Consider the following 24424-nt stretch of genomic DNA (forward strand, 5'->3'; position numbering starts at 1 on the left):
CCTCTCTTTCTCCGCCTCCTCTTCACGCAGATCACTGAGGTTGGGTCTGTTCCGGAGGGAGCCGTATATCCTCCGCCTCGGGCTCGTCAGAGTTGTGAAAGATGAAATAGGATTCTGCTAGTCCGTGGTGAGTAATCGCAGTCCTGATGTCTAGAAGTTATTTTCGGTCATAAGAGACGGTAGCGGCAACATTATGTACAAAAATAGTAAAAAAATAAGTTACGAACAAAAAAAACACAATAGTTTGGGGGCACGTAAAACGTCTGCCTTCTGATCTGGCGCCATTTCTCCTAACCCGTACAATGCTGGGCCAATTGTGCGCTGCCTCATGGGTCTCCCAGTCACGGCCAGCTGTGACACAGACTGGGATCGAACCTGGGTCTGTAGTGATGCCTCAAGCACTGCGATGCACTGATGCATCACTTAGACTGATGCGCCATACGAGAGGCCCCCGCAAATTGATTTTAACAAACAATTGGTCCCCCAAAAAATGCGTCCCTCCGTTGAATTTGAAAATCCTGATGTGGCCCTCAAGCCAAAAAGTTTGCCCACCCGTTATATATTAACAACCACCCTAAGAATACTTGTCTATGAAAAGCAGATTCTTTTGTAGGAATCTTATCGTTTTTTTTATCTTACAGTTACAAAGTAACATCAAATTAAAGCCACCAAAACAGGAGAAAATATAATAAGGGATGAATTTCCAAATTGAAGTTGGAATCTTTAAGAAATGTTCAGCCCAATTTATCTTAAAAGTACTATTCAAAAATTGAGACCACCATATTCATATGTGTTCATAACGACAGATTTCCTAATATAATGTGTAAGATTTTTCCAGATGAAGTTGAAAAGAATCTTTACCTATTTTGTTGCTAAGATGTAGGGACTGGAGTATGTCTGGAGACACCTTCAGCTTTAGAAAGCAATACTCGACCTTTCAGGGATAAATCCCTCTGCAACCAATGGTTCAACTTCTTTAGTTTTTTTTTTCAACAATAGGTATGAAATTTAATGAGCATCTTTCCTGTTGATCCTTAGATATGGTAATCCCAAAGTATGTTACCCTCTAACTGGAATATTGCAGTATAGAGGGTATCACAGAGTCTTTAAGAGCAAACAATTCACACTTATTAAGGTTTAGGCAAAGACCAGATGCTTTGGGAAAAAATATTTATCACATCGACTGCTCTAGGAATCTGGTCAGCATCTTTCAAAATGATGGTGTCGTCATCTGCAAGCTGACATGATAATATCTCTGTCAGCAATAGAGATCCATTTTTATATAGCTGGATTTAACAAAACTTGTAAGAAGTTGGGTTGCTAGCAGGAAGAGGTAAGGCGAAATTCATTCCTTCCTCCTTTGCCCTTTGCCCTGCAAGTGTATATTCGTCAGACGTCATGAAACGTCATCAGAAGTGTCCACTTAATTTGAGGGCTGAGCGGATAGGGTGTCTTTTAAGTGTTTGGACTGCAACCTATAGGCTACTCTTCCAGTTAGGCCAATTGCATATGAATCTGATTTAGTCAGTTATTGGACAATAATAAACAATTTTCTAATTTGGATGAAGATGTTAAACTAGCACATTTTTATTGGAGTGGTCAGTAATTGATTTTGAAGCAATTGTTGCACCGCGCTGCGTTGGACGCGCAGGTTTAAGGTGCAATGGATTCCCTGGGGACCAGCCTACTTTCACTTGCATCATACTGGAGAGACCGGCTTGTCAAACCACAGGTTCATTCGCACATAGGCTGTGGTAAAGCATACACCGGGGCTTAGGCAACCGCTAAATAGTTATTGAAATGAAACTGAATGACTGAGTTGACAAATATGCCACAATAAATATCAAATAGTATTATTAGGCTATTTCCATAAAATCAGGAGTTATGGATCGACTTGGTAAATGGAGTTTGAAACCGATGAAGATGGAAGTGGAATTGGAGGATGATTTTTATTTGGATTATGATGCGTTAGAAATATCTGATTATCAAGACCCCAATGAACTTTTAGCTGCTTTGAAACAAAAGGAGAAAGACGTCATTTTGGCGGCCCAGCTGGGAAATGCATTGCTTTTGGAAAATCGTCAGTTGAAGGACCAGAGCGACAAACTTCATGAACAGTATGCAGACAAACTTGAGGTAAGAGAGAAGTGTCAAAAGAAACCTCTTGTGTTGTACGATATGATGAAGTTTGTGAATGTGTCATATGCGCGCGTGTTCCCATCTTCATATAAATGAGAACATGATTCACAAGCGCATCCAATTTGGATCTTGAGAAGTAGGCCAACGCAATGAGTCAATTTGTAAACCATTGTTCAAGATTCTTTCGAAAGAGTTTAGAATTTTTATTTATTTAGGGTAGGCTTTTGTCATTTTCTTTATATTTCTGTGCTGACTAAGCAACAACAAATGTGTGAAAATTAATAACTGAGAGAATTATAACATTATAGTTAAGTAGGTTACTGGATTCTACTCTGGCATGTTGATAATCATTCCAGACAGAGCAAGTCACAGTATCAACCAATGTTTTGACTATGTTAACAGCCATTGATATACGGTGCATTTAGCTGCACCTGCAATTATATCTGCAAACCGTGTGCACGACCAATACTATTTTATTTTATTTGCTGTGTTGACATATCAAACAAGGGAAATAACAACAAACAAGTCTTTACATCATGCAAGTCTTTATAATACAATATACTGTATAAATAGTACATTATAAAGCAGCACAATTTCACCCAAAATACCATACTTCAGGTTCACCTTTGATAAGATATCATAGGTGCATGGATGGATCTAGTATTCTTAGGGGGCTACTGCCATATGATCATGATCTAAGGAGGCTAGCTCTTCTCTCTTCAAAGGAGATGTCATAAGAATGTACTGAGTCTGAGCTTCCTCGGAAAACAAAGACCAATTTTATTACACACAATGCACTCTTTCTCTGCTCTCTGAAAAGCTCTTTTGTGTTTTTGTGATAAGCCTGAGTTCCACGAACCCGCTCCCCTCCCTTTCCCTCGCAGGTTTGCCAATTAATATGGACATCTCATTAGAACAGCACAGAGATGTATTCAGGAAATTGCACCCACCATGTGAGGAAAAGTATATAGACAGTGCCTTCAGAAAACATTCACACCCTTGACTTTTCCACATTTTGTTGCATTAGCGCCTGAATTTATAATAGTTAACATAATGAATTGCAGGGACTCACTATGTGTGCAATAATAGTGTTTCATTAATAGTGTTTAATGATTTTTTAATGACTACAGTGAGGGGAAAAAAGTATTTGATCCCCTGCTGATTTTGTACGTTTTCCCACTGACAAAGAAATGATAAGTCTATAATTTTAATGGTAGGTTTATTTGAACAGTGAGAGAGAGAATAACAACCAAAAAAATCCCGAAAAATGCATGTCGAAAATGTTATAAAATGATTTGCATTTTAATGAGGGAAATAAGTATTTGACCCCTCTGCAAAACATGACTTAGTACTTGGTCGCAAAACCCTTGTTGGCAATCAGAGGTCAGACGTTTCTTGTAGTTGGCCACCAGGTTTGCACACATCTCAGGAGGGATTTTGTCCCACTCCTCTTTGCAGATCTTCTCCAAGTCATTAAGGTTTCGAGGTTGACGTTTGTCAACTCGAACCTTCAGCTCCCTCCACAGATTTTCTATGGGATTAAGGTCTGGAGACTGGCTAGGCCACTCCAGGACCTTAATGTGCTTCTTCTTGAGCCACTCCTTTGTTGCCTTGGCCGTGTGTTTTGGGTCATTGTCATGCTGGAATACCCATCCACGACCCATTTTCAATGCCCTGGCTTAGGGAAGAAGGTTCTCACCCAAGGTTTTACGGTACATGGCCCCGTCCATCGTCCCTTTGATGCGGTGAAGTTGTCCTGTCCCCTTAGCAGAAAAACATCCCCAAAGCATGTTTCCACCTCCATGTTTGACGGTGGGGATGGTGTTCTTGGGGTCATAGGCAGCATTCCTCCTCCTCCAAACACGGCAAGTTGAGTTGATGCCAAAGAGCTCCATTTTGGTCTCATCTGACCACAACACTTCACCCAGTTGTCCTCTGAATCATTCAGATGTTCATTGGCAAACTTCAGACGGGCATGTATATGTGCTTTCTTGAGCAGGGGGACCTTGCGGGCGCTGCAGGATTTCAGTCCTTCGCGGCGTAGTGTGCCTTGAGATCATTGACAAGATCCTCCCATGTAGTTCTGGGCTGATTCCTCACCGTTCTCATGATCATTGCAACTCCACGAGGTGAGATCTTGCATGGAGCCCCAGGCCGAGGGATATTGACATTTCTTTTGTGTTTCTTCCATTTGCGAATAATCGCACCAACTGTTGTTACCTTCTCACCAAGCTGCTTGGCGATGGTCTTGTAGCCCATTCCAGCCTTGTGTAGGTCTACAATCTTGTCCCTGACATCCTTGGAGAGCTCTTTGGTCTTGGCCATGGTGGAGAGTTTGGAATCTGATTGATTGATTGATTGCTTCTGTGGACAGGTAACAAATTGAGATTAGCAGCACTCCCTTTAAGAGTGTGCTCCTAATCTCAGCTCGTTACCTGTATAAAAGACACCTGGGAGCCAGAAATCTTTCTGATTGAGAGGGGGTCAAATACTTATTTCCCTCATTAAAATGCAAATCAATTTATAACATTTTTGACATGTGTTTTTCTGGATTTTGTTATTCTGTCTCTCACTGTTCAAAAAAACCTACCATTAAAATTATAGACTGATCATTTCTTTGTCAGTGGGCAAACGTACAAAATCAGCAGGGCATCAAATACTTTTTTCCCTCACTGTACCTCATCTCTGTATCCCACACATACAATTATCTGTAATGTCCCTCAGTCGAGCAGTGAATTTCAAACATAAAGTCTACCACAAGGACCAGGGAGGTTTTCCAATGCCTCGCAAAGAAGGGCACCTATTGGTAGATGGGGGGAAAAAAGCAGACATTGAATATCCCTTTGAGCATGGTGAAGTTGTTAATTACATTTTGGATGGTGTATCAATACACCCAGTCACTACAAATATACAGGCCTCCTTCCTAACTCAGTTGTTGGAGAGGAAGGATTTCACCATAAGGCCAATGGTGACTTTAAAACAGTTACAGAGTTTAATGGCTCTGATAGGAGAAAACTGAGGATCAACAACATTGTAATTACTCCACAATACTAACCTAATTGACAGAGTGAACAGAAGAAAGCCTGTACAGAATAAAAATATGTCATGTGATCGGGTCTTTCTCACAGGCTACAAGTAAAGGCGCATGTCCTTATCCAATTCCGAGGTGCATATTGAAGATATTGGAAGAACTGTCCACATTTACTTTTCGTCAGCCAACAAGATGAGTAGGCCTAACGAACAGCAAAAGCACTAGCCTATGTCAATCTACTATCCCCATAGTACAAAGGTCGACCTATTCTATTCTGTGCAATAAATAAATATTTGAAAAGCAAATTGTTTGTCCATTTAAAATAACATCAAATTGATCAGAAATACAGTGTAGACATTGTTAATGTTGTAAATGACTTGTAGCTGGAAACGGAAGATTTTCTAATGGAATAACTACATAGGCATACAGACGCTCATTATCAGCAACCATCACTCCTGTGTTCCAATGGCACGTTGTGTTAGCTAATCCAAGTTTATCATTTTAAAAGGCTAATTGATCATTAGATAACCCAATTATGTTAGCACAGCTGAAAACAGTTCTTCTGATTAAAGAAGCAATAAAACTGGCCTCTTTTAGACTAGTTGTGTATCGGGAGCATCAGCATTTGTGGGTTTGATTACAGGCTCAAAATGGCCAGAAACAAAGAACTTTCTTCTGAAACTTGTCAGTCTATTCTTGTTCTGAGAAATGAAGGCTATTCCATGCGAGAAATTGCCAAGAAACTGAAGATCGCGTACAACGCTGTGTACTACTCCCTTCACAGAACAGCGCAAACTGGCTCTAACCAGAATAGAAAGAGGAGTGGGAGGCCCCAGTGCACAACTGAGCAAGAGGACAAGTACATTAGAGTATCTAGTTTGAGAAACAGACGCCTCCCAAGCCCTCAACTGGCAGCTTCATTAAATGGTACCCGCAAAACACCAGTCTCAACGTCAACAGTGAAGAGACGACTCTGGGATGCTGGCCTTCTAAGCAGAGCTCTTCTGTCCAGTATCTGTGTTCTTTTTCCCATCTTAATCTTTTCTTTTTATTGGCCAGTCTGAGATATGGCTTTTTCTTTGCAACTCTGCCGAGAAGGCCAGCATCCCAGAATCGCCTCTTCACTGTTGACGTTGAGACTGGTGTTTTGCCGGTACTGTTTAATGAAGCTGTCGTCCCTTTATGCCATAGTTTGTATATCTCAATTGTCAGTAGAACCCACGTTTGTTTAAGCAAGTTAGCCATATCAGCTATGTTTTTTTTTAAAGGCGGTGGATGAGGCTGAATGAACTGTTTCTCTGCCAGACAAGGCTCTGCTGATAGCCAGGTGCAACAGTGGTAAGGTATTAGGACTGCTCTTGGGACAGCTTTATGTAGGCCCTAACAGTTTGTGGTCACCGTTTGTCATCGATGTAGTGCAGTTAATGCATTGCTTAGTGTTGTGTTGTGTAGTGGCTTTGCTGGCATGCATCTAAAAACATTTGGGGGGAGTTTGCCCCACCAAGGTTTACAAGCTAAAATCGCCACTGTGTGAGGGTGTTTATTTTTAAGCTCTGAGGGATGGCACATGCAGCATCTGCAGTTCGTTTCCCTTTCACTCTCACAAGGTCTGAATATGTAGCAAAAACATTAAGCATAAGATGCCCAGTCTGTATCTGGAGAGGATTCACACACCCGTCTATAAGTATCCCTGGCTTGCTCAGTGTAGAATATTGGCCACAAAAAGAAGAGCCATATAAGTATGTTAGACCATTACTCTCGTCTTTAGGAATATTTCCCCAAGTCAGCATTGAAATTAACTGGCCATCATGAAGTAATGTAGTTGCGGTTATCACCCAGTCTCTCAGATTTACTGTTTCTCTTACTGCTACGCTGTATGGAATTGCATAAGCTTCCCAGAGAGGGCTGTAGCTCTTCAGCATGTAGAGCCAATAAGTGTCTGTAGCAGCCAGGGATGAATTCACATTAGGAGACAGATGTTTCAGAGACAGTTTTACTGCTTACTGTGTGGATGGATAGATTTAATGTAGGGCTGTCTAGGCCTCGGAGGTGCAAGAACATGGATATTGATATAAGCCAGTTGCCAAGCCATTTTATTGGTGTACTATTATGAAATAATGATAGTTTCTATTACCTTACATGAAGTATAATACAGGCTTGTGGTTATGTCATAGTCTAATCTACCATGTCTGGACTTTGATGCTGTGTGCTCTATAGAGTTTATAGATACAATAAAAAGATAGCAGGGGTGTACTAGACTGGCAGACTGGTGAAATACCAAGTATGCATCACCTAGCTTCAATAAGTACACAGTAATACCACAGTAACAGCTACTGCACAAATACTCTTAGATTTTCAAATGTATTCATTTCATGGATTAAAATGATCGAGCAGTGGTATCAGTCTCCTAATCACAGACCAAAGAGACCCCCATTGGCACGCATTCATTGTGCCCATCTGTTATGTGTTGCCCACAGGAGCTGGAGCAGGGCAGGCACGAACTGCAGGTGAAGCTGGAGGGGTGCCAGTCTGGGTGGCTGAGCCAGGTTGGGGACCTGGAGAAAGATGTGAGGGATCTGAGTGGCCAGGTGGACAGGCTGACCCAGGCCCTGACCGATGCAGACAGGGACAGGACCAGGGCCCAGGAAGAACACGCAGAACACACCCAGTGCCTCAGAGAACAGCTCAGCACAGTGAGTACATACCACCCCTTCACACCTGGGCCATGTTCATTAAGCACCAAACGGAAGAAAACAGGACTGAAACTAAATTTATTTAATTCACTAGCAATAAGCCCGGCAAGGAAGGCTAATGTTTTGACGCTAGCCTTTTTAGGAATGCTGTACATAAGAATTTTTATTTTGACCATATAAAGTGACACACAAAAATATTTCTCTATTAAGACAGAAGTAAAGAAAAGCTAGCCATTGTAACCTAACCACTCAAGCTATGCCTGGGGTTAGAGCCAACATCAGTTAAGGTGGGGTGTTACCCAATCTACCTACTGAAAATAAATGTAATGTACAAAGACCAACGCTGTATAAAGCAAGGCCACAGATATTAGGTAATACATAATAATAGTAGCTAGTAAGTAATACACAGACAGTACATATAAGCATTAATATGTAGATAAAAAAAACGAGATTAACCAGAGATTAAGAGAACCCACCTCAGCAGTTCAGGATCAGTTCGGGATCAGTTCAGGATCAGGTGATGGGTCAGGTTCTTATTACATTAATAAGTCATTAAGGTACTTTGCCTAAAGGCAAAACATCCAGCTGGGAGGCTATAGGAATGGATGCCAACATTTTGTAAAGTAGAATATGGAGTAGGAACTGAAATAATTTGTTTCAAGACTCAATAAGTCTTCAGAGTAGGGAGACATCAGTGGAAGGTTGAAAAATACTCATATCTGAAATTGGTCTTTGAATTGTATCAATCATCGCTGGAATAAGTCGGTGAGTTAATTATATACTGAGCCATGTGGCTATGACATGTAGAAAACCCCTAGACCACGTGATGGGAAAACCACAGCTGTCATTGTCTGTACTCAGTTTGCAGTCATGTCCATGCTTCAATGTGACTCATGTTTACTTTATTATAACTATATCCACAATGATACTTAATATTAACACTACAACACCTGTTTGTAATGGTGAGGTCCTGGGTTATCCCTATAAATGCTGTACCTAAGACTGTAAGCTTGCCGTTGCGATTAAAAAGGTATTTTATAGTCTCTTATCAGTTTTGTAGGTACAGTTGAGCTTGTTGGCTAAAGTAACAGTCTCTTGTGTACTAGGCTAGCAACCTTGAGTGGGCCGCTAGACTAGTGCTCTGCAAACTTACAACAAGGGTGTTGTTTTGTATTGCCGAATGTTATGATCGTGACATAAACCTACAGTTAATGAAACACATGGCTAACCACCTGGCTGTAGTAAGCATGGAAGTTGAGTATCTAACTCCAGTCCAGTGCACAGACATAAGGCAATGGAAAAAAGCACAACCTCCTTTTGACTCCTCAGTGGTCTTCAGTTCAGATAGAGGAACCATAAATGTCACTCCACCCTGTGTAGAGGAAATCTCTTCTATTTATCACTCACAGTCCCTCAAAACGGGCAGGAAAAGGTCTATTTACAGGAGCTATCTCTCAATCTGAGTTCTGGAGGAGGAGGAGGAAGTGGTGAGAAGTGGGTTCTTTCTGCTGGCTGACTTCCACCGTGGGTGACTCTGAGTTCTCTGGAAATGTAAACGTAAAAGAACAGCTAGAAAGTAGTACTTCAGACGCTGTTCTTGTGGAGAGGAAAGGTTTGAAGAGTGTTTCTCTCGGTCTGGTCGCTGACATCTTCTTACCGGACGCGGTAGTGAACGGTGGTGGTGGTACCCCTCTCTCCAGGTGTGCAGCACTGCCTGGCATGGTGAGTGTGTGTGAGAGCGAGAGAGTGGGGGGGGGGGGGGGGTTATATAACGATACAATCAGTGTACCTGAAAAGAGATATCAATACAGTCTGTGTACAGCAGTGTCTGGGTGGGACTGTATGTTTGGTTGAAGTGGTTCTATAGTACCAGGGTCTGATGGGCCTAACTGTAGTGTGTGAGCTTAGCCAGAGCATGACAGTATTCTGGGGGAGAGAGGTTACCAGACAGTCAGCCTGGGAGTGTGAGCGCTCCTATATATCACCTTGACCTATGGTCACACAGCCAGGAAAACGGATATCCATTTCAGCTAATACATACACTATATATACAAAAGTATGTGGACACTCCTTCAAATTAGTGGATTCGGCTATTTCATCCACACCCGTTTCTGACAGGTGTATAAAATTGAGCACACAGCCATGCAATATCCATAGACAAACATTGGCAACAAAATGGCCTTACTGAAGAGCTCAGTGACTTTCAACATGGCACCATCATAGGGTGCCTACCTTTCTAACAAGTCGGTTCATCAAATTGAATCTGGGTTTGGCAGATGGCAGGAGAATGCTACCTGCCCCAACTGTAAAGTTTGGTGGAGGAGGAATAATGGCCTAGGGCTGTTTTTCATGGTTCGGGCATGGCCCCTTAGTTCCAGTGAAGGAATATTTTAACGCTACAGCATACAATGACATTCTAGACGATTCTGTGCTTCCAACTTTGTGGCAACAGTTCAGGGAAGGCCCTTTCCTGTTTCAGCATGACAATGCCCCCATACACAAAGCGAGGTCCGTACAGAAATGGTTTGTCGAGATCGGTGTGGAAGAACTTGATTGGCCTGCACAGAACCCTTACCTCAACTCCATTAAACACCGTTGAGATTAATTGGAACGTCGACTGCGGGTCAGGTCTAATTGCCCAACATCAGTGCCCAACCTCACTAATGCTCTTGTGGCTGAATGGAAGCAAGTTCCTGAAGCAATGTTCCAATATCTAGTGCAAAGCCTTCCCAGAAGAGTGGAAGGCAGACTAACTCCATATTAATGCCCATTTTTGGAATGAGAAGTAAGACAAGCAGGTGTCCACATACTTTTGTACATGTAGTGTATTTCTAGAGACCACTAGAAATGCTTACTGTTGCTGTTCACCTCGGTTGCGAAGGTAGTGTGAAAACTATGTTGCTCTTCGCCAGTCAGAGACTGGTTCGTTATCAGGTTTTGCTGTATCTATGAGTTGAGTGTGAGAGGAGTATTTTGACAATCTATGACTCTCTGGCAGTGTCATTGTTATTGTTTGATTCTCTATCCCATCAGCAGTTTTCAACTTGAACATGCAGATGATACAAAAGTATTGATGGATCTTGGCCTCACTGTTCCATAGAATGCCTAATCATTATTCCTCTGTGAACAATGCTTCACCCAGAGTCTAGCATTCACTTCTGTTAGTTGTAGTGTACTTCATACAGCTTTTCTGTGGAAGCTCAAGTCAAACACTTGCATTGAAATAACATGATGTAGACATATTTTTAGTGAAGGAATGTGTTACTCTAAAGGGAGAACAGTTACAGTTTCATATGCTGGAATTGAGAACAACTCTTAGTTGATTAAACGTGTAGCCTATCTCTCTGTTTGGTAGTAGCTTTTCAGAAATTACGTTATTGTCCAATCTAAGTTACAGGAAAAGGCCTCCAAGGAAGTCATTTATTTTTCCAACATAAGGAAAGAAACCAGTGCACATGTCTCAAACAAGGAAGTGAAAAAGATTGCTTTTGATCACTGGTGTGATGAATCATGCCATTCTACAGGTGGAAAATACATTCGACCACTAAGGGTTTAGCTAAGGTTTTCAACTTTAGATTTAGACACCAACCAACATGATGATTTCCATGGTGATGACACCTGTTATATCCCTCACTCCTGATTTTATGTTTATGTAGAATTAGACATCCTTGTTTGACCTTTGACTCAGACAGCGTCACACCACTTAGAGAGGGAAGCGCTAGGAAGATCCATCATTAGAGAAGATGTAAATCTATCACTATTTCCATTGAGGGGGTTCATCACATGATGTTTGTGCTACTGCTATCTATGACCCCTCCCATCCCAGGGGAATGTTATACTCTGTCCCACCACTCTGAGAAGACCCTTGGGTTCTACTACTGCTGTAGGAGTCAGCTGCTATGTGCATCACAGTTTAGTCTTGGAGCTCCGGGGGGGGGGGGGGGTTGTTGTATTTGACTTTGTGTCCCTACCAAGTGGAGTGTCTCTCTGTGAATTCCTAATGGTCCGCTCGCTCCATTTTCCATAGTCGGACCAAGATAAGCCATGGACGGGACTCTGGGGCAGATTGACGCAAACGTGCATCTTTGCCACTCCCCCTACCGTGTGTGGCTACATGCCCTCTGTTTTTGTTTCTGTCTGTCAATGCTCATTCAACTACCCCACAGTAACATCCCCAATGTTCTGTGCCTAACGTGGCATGGGGATGTCACTGCCAAGACCAAGATTCCCCAGTTGCTCAGTCTGCTATGGCCCTTTCATCCTGTATTGTGTGTGCGTCTGTGTGTGTGATGGGAGCTGACATGGGCCCACCATACTGCTGAGTCAGGGGGACCAGGGGTGTGTGTGTTTGGGGGTAGGGGTTAGGGGGCCAAAGAACTGGCACAGTGCCAATACATTCCTGTCTCTCACTTTTGTATTTGGAAATGTTTTTGTTTTATTCCAATGAGCTATACATTGGAACCTTTTTAGTAAGGGGAAAAATAATCCTCAAAAGTTTCGGAATATTCTTAGAAAAAAGGGATCCGAAAGGGTTCTTCGGCTGTCCCCATAGGCAAACCCTTTTTTGGTTTCAGTTAGAGCTCTTTTGGATTCCTGTAGAACCCTCTGTGTAAAGGGTTCTACCTGGAACCAAAAAGGTTCCTTCAAAGGGTTATCCAATGGGGACAGCCAAAGACCCTAACCGTAACCCTTTTAGGTTCTAGATAACACTTTTTTCCCCCTTAGAGTTTAGGCATATGTCAATAATTGCTTACTGTGCCATCTTGTAGTTAATGGAACAACGGTCCCACAGAGAGAAGATTTGAGTTGTTTTGTTATGATGAAAACATAAGCACATGTGCTGGAGGCAAGAACCATTCCTCTGACTGTAGTATGTGATCTTAGTTTTCTATTTACAGCATAGCTCACAGCAACCAATAATACAGATTCACTTATTTAATATCTATGATTTTATATTACACTTCCTCATATATCTATTTTAGATACTTATCTCTGGATCTAATATCTAGTAACTTAGTCTCAGGTATTTTCGTCTCCTGAACCTGGTGCCTTTTTCTCTGGTCTGCCCTGTTTCTCTGTATGTACATCTAATACCTCTCTCCTGTCTTTGGTGTCTGTCTGTGTTGCGGTCTAGACGATGGAGGTGGAGAGGGCGATGACCAGTGAGCTGCAGACCCTGAAACAGGAGCTTCAACAGAAAGGCCACCACAACAGACCACAGGAGGAGGAGCTGCTTAGTGCCATGAGGGAGCAGGTAGGCTATGCACACACACACACAGTTTTGTATTGCTATCCTTGTGGGGACCAAAGAATTTATTCCCATCCAAAATCCTATTTTCTCTAACCCCTTAACCCTAACCTTAACTCTTAACCTAATCTTAACCCTAAGCCTAACCTTAACCCCAAACCCTAAAACTATACCTAACCCTAACTCCTAACCCTAACCTTAATTCTAATCCTATTTGTAAACCAAACCCTTAAACATAATCCATAAGCCTAAAATAGCGTTTCTCCTCTTGGCGACTGGCAACATGTTTTACTAACCTTGTAAGGACTGATACCCACAAGGATTGTTAAACAAACACACAGAAACACACACACACACACTTTATCTCACTCCCTGTGTGTGTCCAGGTGGTGCGTCTGTCCCAGAAGGAGCAGGCTCTAGAGGAGCAGCTGGAGAGTGTGTGTCAGGAGAACGCAGACCTACGCGACAGACTGGCCTCCCTACACACACGCTTAGCTCTACAGGACCAACACAACCAGCAGCAGAGCCAACAGGTAAACATACACATTTTTTAGTTTTGTTATCTTTCTCCTTGTTTACTCATTAATATCACGTCAATAGTGCAAAGTTGCTTAAGTGACCCTGGGATACACTGTGGTATTTGGGGTTTAATAGCAGCGTAATTTCCACTCGCTTTTTTAGCCCATAGATATTGTTGTATTTTGTTGTCACTCAAATATCACATGAATACGCATAAGAGATATGAAAATGTATAGAATTGCAAGAAAATTTGCTTTAAAACTGCAACAATTTCTTTGCACCCCATGACAAAATAAACTTTAAACCTGCAAAATTCTCTCCACTGACAAAAGGGGTGTGAACAGTTTGTGTCATGAACAGTGCTTTTGCCCATAGAAAGAGACGTGGTGCATGCGTGCGGAATAAAACGTTTGGGAACCCCTGATCTATGGAAGGTTTTGCTTTAAAATGGACTCATCCCTCCCATTGTCACATGTCATTTCAACTTGTAAGGCTGGATTCCACACATGTGCCGTAGTGGAGTTTCTGCACCAGGCTGGAATCTGGCATGTTAGGATTTCACAGTGGTTGAATGGCAGTTTCCATTTTTTACATAGCTTTTCCAATAGCACTGTATGTTGATATAGTGCACATATTGTGTAATATATGATTTATGGATGACATTGGCATGTTATGTATACTTGTGTGTCTCTAGAGCTAGATCTGCTTTTCAATAGTCAAACTGAGGGGGTCTGAATCTCATATGTTTGCATAATGTGGTTGATTTTAGATGACGTTGACCAGACCTTATGTATCTCTCTTTGTGTGCGTTTCCCTCTGTTTTTTTGTGTGTGTGTGTGTGTGTGTGTGCCCGTGCCCCTCTTTCTGTGTGTAGCTGGCGGAAGCATGGCAGGAGGCTGCGGCGGCGAGGGGGCGTTCCCAGCAGCTTCAGGTCCAGGTGGAGGAGCTGCAGGAGGAGGTCTACCTGCAGGACAGGAGTAACCATGGAAACACATCCCTACTGTCTGAGCTGGAGACCAGTCTAGACACCATGGGCCTGGGCCATGACAGAGAACAGGTAACACTATAGAAATTAGAAGACATGGGACCTGGGACATAAGAGACAAGGAACCCAGGACAAAGGCATGGGTTAGCACACTTATCCTGGGTTAATACCGTTGGTACATACATAGTCTTAGTACACACATCATGGTCAGAGTTAGTGGCCAAGATTGTTATGATCTCTATCTTTATACTCTTAGAAAAAAAGGTGCTATCTAGAACCTAAAAGAGTTCTTCAGAAATAAGAGACAAAAGGTTAGCACACATATCCTGGGTTAATACCCTTGGTACATTCATAGTCTTAGTACATACAGTACCAGTCAAATGTTTGAACACACCTACTCATTCCAGGGTTTTTCTTTATTTTTACTATTTTCTACATTGCAGAATAATAGTGAAGACATCAAAACTATTAAATAACACATATGGCATCATGTAGTAACAAAAAAAGTGTTAAACAAATCAAAATATATTTTATATTTGAGATGCTTCAAAGTAGCCACCCTTTGCCTTGGTGACAGCTTTGCACACTCTTGGCATTCGCTTCATGAGGTGATCACCTGGAATGCATTTCAATTAACAGGTGTGCTTTGTTAAAAGTTAATTTGTGTAATTTCTTTCCTTCTTAATGCGTTTGAGCCAATCACTTGTGTTGTGACAAGGTAAAGGTGATATACAGAAGATAGCCCTATTTGGTAAAAGTCCAAGTCCATATTATGGCAAAAACAGCACAAATAAGCAAAGAGAAATGACAGTCCATCATTACTTTAAGACATGAAGGTCAGTCAATCCAGAAAATGCTAAGAACGTTGAACGTTTCTTCAAGTGCAGTCGCAAAAACCATCAAGCGCTATGATGAACTGGCTCTCATGGGGACCGCCACAGGAAAGGAAGACCCAGAGTTACCTCTGCTGAAGAGGATAAGTTCATTAGAGTTAACTGCACCTCAGATTGCAGTCCAAATAAATGCTTCACAGAGTTTAAGTAGCAGACACATCTCAACATCAACTGTTCAGAGGAGACTGCGTGAATCAGGCCTTCACGGTCGAATTGCTGCAAAGAAACCACTACTAAAGGACACCAATAAGAAGAAGAGACTTGCTTGGGCCAAGAAACACGAGCAATGGACATTAGACTGGTGGAAATCTGTCCTTTGGTCTGATGAGTCCAAATTTGAGATTTTTGGTTCCAACCGCTGTGTCTTTGAGACGCAGAGTAGGTGAACGGATGATCTCCGCATGTGTGGTTCCCACCATGAAGCATGGAGGAGGTATAGGGGTGCTTTGCTGGTAACACTGTCAGTGATTTATTTAAAATTCAAGGCACACTTAACCAGCATGGCTACCACAGCATTCTGCAGCGATACACCATCCCATCTGGTTTGCACTTAGTGGGACTATCATTTGTTTGTTTTTCCAGGCTGTGTAAGGGCTATTTGACCAAGAAGGAGAGGGATGGAGTGCTGCATCAAATGACCTTGCCTCCCCAATCACCCGATCCTTAACCCAATTGAGATGGTTTGGGATGAGTTGGACCGCAGAGTGAAGGAAAATCAGCCAACAAGTGCTCAGCATATGTGGGAACTCCTTCAAGACGGTTGGAAAAGCATTCCGCATGAAGCTGGTTGAGAGAATGCCAAGAGTGTGCAAAGCTGTCATCAAGGCAAAGGGTGACTACTTTGAAGAATCTCAAATATAGTATATATTTGATTTGTTTAACACTTTTTTTTGGTTACTACGTGATTCCATGTGTTATTTCAGAGTTTTGATGTCTTCACTATTATTCTACAATGTAGAAAATAGTAAAAATAAAGAAAAACCCTTGAATGAATAGGTGTCCACACTTTTGACTGGTTCCAGGTAGAACACTTTTAGGTTCCATATAGAACCCTTTTTTCTAAGAGTATATACACAACCATGCAATCAAAGTCCACTACCTGTATGTAATAGAAATGTCCAGGTGAACAAAAAGGAGAGCAGTCTTTTCTGGTTTATTACAAGTTGCAACAGGGAGACAACACCCAGCACAGAAGCAGAGAAAATAACTGGCCTCTTGGAGACAGGCCCTTTTTTATATCCTAATCGCACAGCACCAAATGTTCTGTTAACATTAGCCTTGTAAGAAGTTAAAGCAAAAAGGCAGTGTCAGCTTCTACAGAATCACATAGTGTCCATAGAATGTCATCAATACAATAAAACCGTGAATAATCACTTAATCTGCCCTCCAGTCTGGCGTCAATCACTATCTACAGATATGAGAATAATCCATAACATTCAGCATCAAGTCTAGTGACATCAACCTGCACCTTGAGTGTCACAAATTGAACACTGGAAATGATGTGTAATACAGAAACTCCAAATATGTTAAACATGGTGCTTAAATATTCCCATGACACTGTAATGGAAGAATGATACATAGCAACAGAACGTTCTAGGTATGTTATTGGTGATGGTACCTCTAAAGGAACACTTCTTAACTTGTGTGTCCTGACTTCAAAGAGAAAGAAACAACAAGGGGAACATTATTTGCGATAGCTTTGCCATTAGCTACTGAGGTGTGAATGCATTATAGCTCCTACAATTTGTAGAAAACATCGTGATAATGAATGCTTGAAACCAAGCATAAAAGGTGAGAAAGAAAGAGACATATTTTGCTAAAAAAAACGGTGATCTTTGACTCTTAAAAGCTCTAGGGAAAGACTTAAGGTAGTGAGATGAGGTATATAACTCAATCATTGAGAGATATAAATAACGAACACAGCACACTACAAAGTTCATTCCTCTGATGTCATCTAGGCCTAGGAAGTGTCAAGTTCAAGAAAATGGGATCACCAACTTATTAATAACGTTAACCCATTTTTATTGTTATTTTACCTTTCCCCCTCAGTAATGAGCTTGACACTTTTGAAACCTGAGGAAACGAGTAGTCATAATGTAGACTGAGCATAATGCAGTGCCGCTGAGCTAGACATTCACACATTGTAGTGTTAAAATAACACAGAACTCATTGACCTAACACACCATAGTCGCACCATAGAGTTATTAGTGTTATTGTCTTTCCAATGAGTTCCAATGAGCACTGAGTTTTTTTACCACAGTGCTACTGCTTGTTATATGTGGCTGAATTTAGGCCGGTTTACATGTGTTCAAATGTTTGTGTTATAAACACTATCCAATACAATTTAATTTAATCTCATATCTCTCTCTCTCTCTCTCTCTCTCTCTGTTCTTTCTGTTCCCTCTCTCCAATAGATGACCCAGGAGGTTCTGTCTATCCTGGTGCTGCTGCGACCCCTGATCCAGGTAGTGAAGACTCCAGAGAGATCAGAGATTATAGGTCAGGAGGAAGGAGACCTGCAGGCCATGCTGCTCCAGTTACATGGTGTGGCTCAGAAACTGGCCAACCACACCCATATCCCTCAGGTGAGGAGTCATCCTGGAAACCAAGCCACCAACCAGGGAAAGCTAACTAACTCTAACAATAGGCCAGTGATGTGCAGACAGGGTCGGCAAGGTAGATTTTTTAATCAAATAAATAAAGCTGTTGTCAAAAGGTTTTCATGCTTAAAATCCCAAAATGTGCTAAAACTGCATTACAAGCTGTTGTCGATCTGTGCCTACCATCCCCATCTATTCAAATCCATTAATTTTTCCATGAGGCAGAGAGAACTTTACAATTTAAAAGCTTAAATTACAGTGCATTTATGGGGGGAAACAATAAGTGTTGAAAAATGTATAATTGGTGCAGTATTGGGTGGAAGGCTGCTACTACGACCTTAACAACCTAAACAATACCCTCATCAAACACGGAAAATCGGCATTGCACATCCAACACTAGATCACCCACAAAAAATTGGGGGACACACGAATCGATATGCCGTTAAATGAGCAGCAAAAACAACAAGTCACCATGCACAATGCTAAGGTAAAGGAAAACCGTGAGATTTTGAAGGACCTTACTGGGGGGGGAAATTGTTAGCATTTCAGGGAAGCCTTATGATGAGAGTACAAGCTAATGTAATTGTGGAAACTATATATAGTTATTGTAAACCTTTGTTGAAAAAGATGAAAGGTTAGCTACAGTGGGTATTATAAGTATTCACCCCCCTTGGATTGTTTCACATTTTGCTGCATAACAAAGTGGGATTGAAATAGATTTCATTGTGATTTTCTTTTTTGTTGATCTCCACAAAATTATCCATATGGATGGATCAACAACATTGTAGTGACTCCACAATAATGACCTAAATGACAGCGTGAAAAGAAGAATACAAACGTACAGAATACAAATATTCAACAACAAAAAAAATGCATCCTGTATGTAACAAGGCACTAAAGTAATACTGAAGAACAAAAAACATGGCAAAGGAATACACTTTCTGGCCTAAATGCAAAGCCTTTATTAAATTCCCCCATAGAATGAATATACTGTATGCTCTGTTGGGAGAAAGAAAGAAAAAACAGTCTACCTTACCTGTAAGGTGCTATTGTGTTTGTGTCATACAATACCATGTACCGGTATAAGGACAGATGACTTTGGAGTTATGTCAGTGCTGTGGTTTTTGGTTTGGAACTCTGTTGAGGCGTTGTTGTTAGAAGCCTGTGGCGGGGATCTGGGAGAGGACAGGTTGGTAATGTTGAATGCTTCACAGTCTATTATTCCCACTGGGAAAACCACCTTCCCGGGAAAGTGCCTGTCAAAACAATGCAGTGTCTCCCCTAGTTTTAATGCCTATACTGGTCATAGAGAGAAAAAGGGAAACTAGACTGGTGAAGTCATGATGTTATCAGACAAAACAGGAATTTAACCAAAGGATGAAACGAGAAGCACTAACAGAAGATGAAAATGGACATCGCCTACTGGAGAACCGACCTGAATATTAGATGGACAACAGGTAAAGGAGCAAGGTCAACACTGATACATAGATAATAATAAGTCACCTCCCACCTTGTGTGCTGGGCTGAGCTGACTGTAAGAGGCCTCATTGTTCAGTTACCTGAGTCCTCAGTACAGTGTCCGGGTTCCCACATGAATTGCCGGCCCTGACAACAAAGGCTGGATTCATCCCCTAGGAGATAGAGACATTAACACAGAGATCAGGTGTCAGTCAGGCCTGCGTTCCATGGAGATTTAGATACAACAACAGGAGTTTCTGTGTTGCTGGCCTATCTGTGTGGGGCTTTAGGGGCTGGGGACTGGGCTGGAGAGAGAGTGAGAGGGGTTTTTCAGTACAGTGGTAGTCAGGTTACAGCTCTGAATTTCCCGTAAATACCATGAGCTACTGTTTTATAACACAACACCCACCGCTCCTGTGTGTTCACTCATAGAGTAGCAGGTCAATAGAACACCCCAGGCTAGAAACGATGCCCTCTAATGTAATTCTAACCTAATTTGACAGTGTACATACCTAAGCACCACAGACACTGAATACTCCGCTTTAGTCGTGATTACGTTGGCTCATCTTAGTGTGTGGGGTTTGTGTGCTACCTGGTGGTCATGTTGGTTATGAGTTCTTGATACAGCAGAAGTTGAACCCAATACATTGGCGTTGCTAATATTGGACTCAGACCATGGTTTCAGTTCACTATATTCTCTCTTGTCCTCTCCCCTCTTTTAGATCTCCCAGCTGCAGGAAGAGAATGCTAAGCTGAGGCTGAGGCTCGGAAACAGACAGGATGAAGAAGAGGTGACCCAACAGGCCATCAGAGACAGAGATGAAGCCATAGCTAAGTAAGTGGTTTTGCCTTTATCATTTAGTTATTTTCTACCTTTATCGTTTAATAATTTGCACTCTTTGTAATTTCCCTCAATGTTATTTTCAAACAGCATTTAGCATTCATAAAGTGACATGTTCCATTTATATATAGTTCATGCCATTTTATGTGTACTGTAAATGTAACATATGTTCCCGTGCTGGGTTGTCGTTGGAAGATTTCCATGGGCTTTCCACATTGGTTTGCTATGAATCTATGATAATGTCACTGTGACTTAACATGTGTTTGTCCCCCTATTTCATCGTGTCAGGAAGAACCTGATGGAGGCGGAGCTGGTGAGGAGTAAGAACGACATGATGTGTCTGAACAACCAGCTGCTGGAGGCTATCCAACGCAAGCTGGAGCTGTCTCAGGAACTAGAGGCCTGGCAGGTGGGTCTCAACGGTCTCTCTGTCTGTCTCTATCATTCCCCTTCTCTCTCTGTCTGTCTTTTGCTCTCTTTCTGTCTCTGTCTCACTTTATCTATCTCTCTTTCTCTCCCTTCCTCTGCTCCTCTTTCACACTCCAGTAACATATTAGGGCACTTTCATAAGCTCTGACTAAATATTAACATTGGTTTAATTAAGCCTATTCTCTTTAGGGCACCTCCAATAGTGAACATGTAATGTAATCCTTGGTCACAGAGTCAGAATTCTAGTATTACATAGAGACTGCTCTTTAGCTATAGTGTCCCGACTGGGGTTAGGGACACGGCAACCTTTAAACAGCCCTCTAAGTTTGGACTGAATGGATCTGAACAGATCGACAGGTGGCCAAGGCTAGAAGAATCTTTCTCCTACTCTAGTCTACTGCTGAGTCATGGTGCTAGTGCGAGGCCATCTGTTGGGTGACTACCTCCCTCTAGTGGTCATATGAAGACATGGCAACATTCTCTGTAACTGACCAGTTCAATAGAGATGATTTGAAACTTTCCTACAATTTCAACATCATGGTATTTGAACTGTAATTAAGCTCTTGAAGTGTATTTAAGCTCTTGTTATATCCAGCTCTTGCATTTAAAATGTATGTGAAATCTAATGAGGCTCATTATCAACAGCGGTGTAATGTTTTTATTTATTTTCTTCAGGATGACATTCAGATCATCATCAACCAGCAGCTGAGGACCCAGCAGCAGTCGGAGCAGGTCCAAAGAAAGCCTGCCTCCAACCCCATGTCCTTCTGGAGGAGACCCAACACAGCTTCCTCCACCAGGCCCCGCCGGCCCTCCTCCTCCCCTGCCTCCTGGACCTCTGAGGCTGGGCAAGAGAAGCCCCAGTCCCCCTGGAGAGACTGGCTCCGACCGGGCAAGGTGGCACAGCCTGGCAAATAGTGAGCTGGTATGTCTGTTGCCTCACCGTGGAGGACTGGCACATAGCAAAGAACTGTCTTGACCAGCTGCCCGTTGAAGAAGTCGAGTCGTCAAGGCAGGAACAAGCTGGTGGAACACTACTGAGTGGAACTATCTGTCTTGGTAGATAGAGTACCAAGTAGAACAGGACAGGCCGAACACTCAGTTATGTAGGAGACTTCAGTAGAGTATTAGAATTCAAGACCATGGTGTGTTGGAAACAAGGACCAGATAAGAGCCCTAATGGACAAAGAGCTATCAATAAGTAGATAGTAGTTTCCCCACTGTCACTGAGAAGAACCTAAGCACATAAAAAGCATGTTAGAGCGGTTAAAGATTAGCATGGTAACTACTAGCATGGCTAGGGAGTCACACACTATTATGGTGAGAGTCACGACAAGGAAAGATGGTTATAAGTTGTGCTTTATAATTATGTTTTTTATTGGGAAGTCGTTGATGCCTGAGATTGTAAATGTATGTGTGAATGTCAATGTTTGTAAGAATACTGACAGTATTTCCTCAGACTATTTATTTCATCCAACCTTTATTTAGGCAATGTACAGACAGACTGGAGGGAAATGAGTTGATAGATTGACTGGACTCTGATAATAAGACATGATGAAGTTAGTATTCACCTATAATCATGTTGTAAAGATTTAGCTATTTAGAAACACAGTAAGATGATATCAGATCTAAGTGGTATTCCATTCACTACAGTCTGTTCAAAAGATGTAACAATATTACATGTTGCCTGCTGTCTATGCAAAATGGTTTCCATTATGTATCCAGAGAAAACAGCCTTTAGTAGAAAATAACCAAATATACAATAGGTGCTAATAAATAAACCCATGATATACAGTATGTCATGGGTTCTCATGTGAAATATTATGTGAACTAGATACAATATGATTTATGTCCAAAATGCATTTCATGCATTGTATTCTTACCTTATGGGTCTTTTTGCCACATAACTGAAGGGGACATTTTGGGGGAAGGGTGCAATATAGATAAACTCTAACTAGGATGGCCATATAAGGTCATACTTATTTTGTTCACAGTGCCAGAACAATCTTTTATTTAATTTTTTGGAATCTGATGGACAGAATGCATGCAATATGTTGTCAACACATGAAGTAAGGTCTGTTCTGTTGTTTATTGACATTTGCTATTTGTTTATTTACATTTTGGTTTTAATTGGCAAAATCAGTATGTCCTCAGAGTATTTGATTTAGTGAAAAACAGAACAATGCTGATTGAATGACTGAAAACATCTAGTACTTGCAACTCTTATTACAGAATAAATAATGCAAATGTTTTGATTCATATTACTAATGGTTGTAATATATGAATTATCAAAGTGCATGCATGATGTGTATCATGATGTATGTAGTTTATGGATTCTAAATGTAGATGACATTTATGTATTAGTGAACACAATGTCCTTTACACTGAAAATAAAGTCATTTTTCATACTTGATATGCTATGGCCTTTCATTGATAGTTTGCTTGGACTGCATAAAATACTGTGTTGCCTACAACACTAGTTCTCAATCTTGGTCCTGGGGACCTGAAGGGCTGCACATTTTTGTTTGTCCTTGCACTACACAGCTGATTCAAATGATCAACTCATCATGAGGCTTTGATGATTTGAATCAGGTTCGTAGTGTATGGTCTACAGCTGTATCCTGTAGACCAGGAAAAATAACCACTGGCCTACAGGATACAGGTGGTTATCTACATTTACTCCATATAGAAGCAGGAATGCTGCGCAGAAGAAATATCAGCCCACGGAGAGAAGCACAAGATTGAACTTAACTCAACTTTCTAGAGCAGTGGTCACCAACCAGTCGATCTCTAAGGCATTCCTAGTCGATCGCCAAACATTTCTGTAAAAAACCCAACTAAACTCAGCAAAAAAAGAAACGTCCCTTTTTCAGGACCCTGTCTTTCAAAGATAATTTGTAAAAATCCAAATAACTTCACAGATCTTCATTGTGAAGGGTTTAAACACTGTTTCCCATGCTTGTTCAATGAACCATAAACAATGAATGAACATGCACCTGTGGAATGGTCGTTAAGACACTAACAGCTTACAGATGGTAGGCAATTAAGGTCACAGTTATGAAAACTTAGGACACTAAAGAGGCCTTTCCACTGACTCTGATAAACACCAAAAGAAAGATGCCCAGGGTCCCTGCTCATCTGCATGAACGTGCCTTAGGCATGCTGCAAGGAGGCATGAGGACTGCAGATGTGGCCAGGGCATTAAATTGCAATGTCCGTACTGTGAGACGCCTGAGACAGCGCTACAGGAAGACAGGACGGACAGCTGATCATCCTCGCAGTGGCAGACCATGTGTAACAACACCTGCACAGGATCGGTACATCCGAACATCACACCGGCGGGACAGGAACAGGATGGCAACAACAACTGCCCGAGTTACACCAGGAACGCACAATCCCTCCATCAGTGCTCAGACTGTCCGGAATAGGCTGAAAGAGGCTGGACTGAGGGCTTGTAGGCCTGTTGTAAGGCAGGTCCTCACCAGACATCACTGGCAACAACGTCACCTATGGGCACAAACCCACCATCGCTGGACCAGGCAGGACTGGCAAAAAGTGCTCTTCACTGACGAGTCGTGGTTTTGTGTC

The 24424-nt window shown here is 41.8% G+C and overlaps 1 protein-coding gene across 2 annotated transcripts; it reads left to right on the plus strand.

The window, feature by feature from the left end:
* The first annotated feature begins 1441 nt into the window (after positions 1 to 1441).
* On the plus strand, positions 1442 to 23249 carry LOC106581055 (BICD family-like cargo adapter 1). Of its 2 annotated transcripts, XM_014162763.3 has the most exons (9): positions 1442 to 2136; positions 7648 to 7863; positions 12998 to 13117; positions 13498 to 13644; positions 14505 to 14687; positions 17923 to 18093; positions 20289 to 20401; positions 20696 to 20816; positions 21512 to 23249. In XM_014162763.3, the coding sequence occupies exons 1-9, from the start codon at positions 1885 to 1887 to the stop codon at positions 21752 to 21754; spliced, it is 1566 nt and encodes a 521-aa protein (XP_014018238.2). In that variant the 5' UTR covers positions 1442 to 1884; the 3' UTR covers positions 21755 to 23249. The 2 variants fall into 2 exon arrangements, with proteins under 2 accessions (XP_014018238.2, XP_014018240.1); XM_014162765.3 differs by lacking the exons at positions 1442 to 2136; positions 7648 to 7863 and adding an exon at positions 9041 to 9585.
* The last annotated feature ends 1175 nt before the right edge of the window (positions 23250 to 24424 follow it).

This window comes from Salmo salar, chromosome 20, assembly GCF_965601325.2.
Source record: "Salmo salar chromosome 20, fSalSal1, whole genome shotgun sequence".
Classification (NCBI taxonomy): domain Eukaryota; kingdom Metazoa; phylum Chordata; class Actinopteri; order Salmoniformes; family Salmonidae; genus Salmo; species Salmo salar.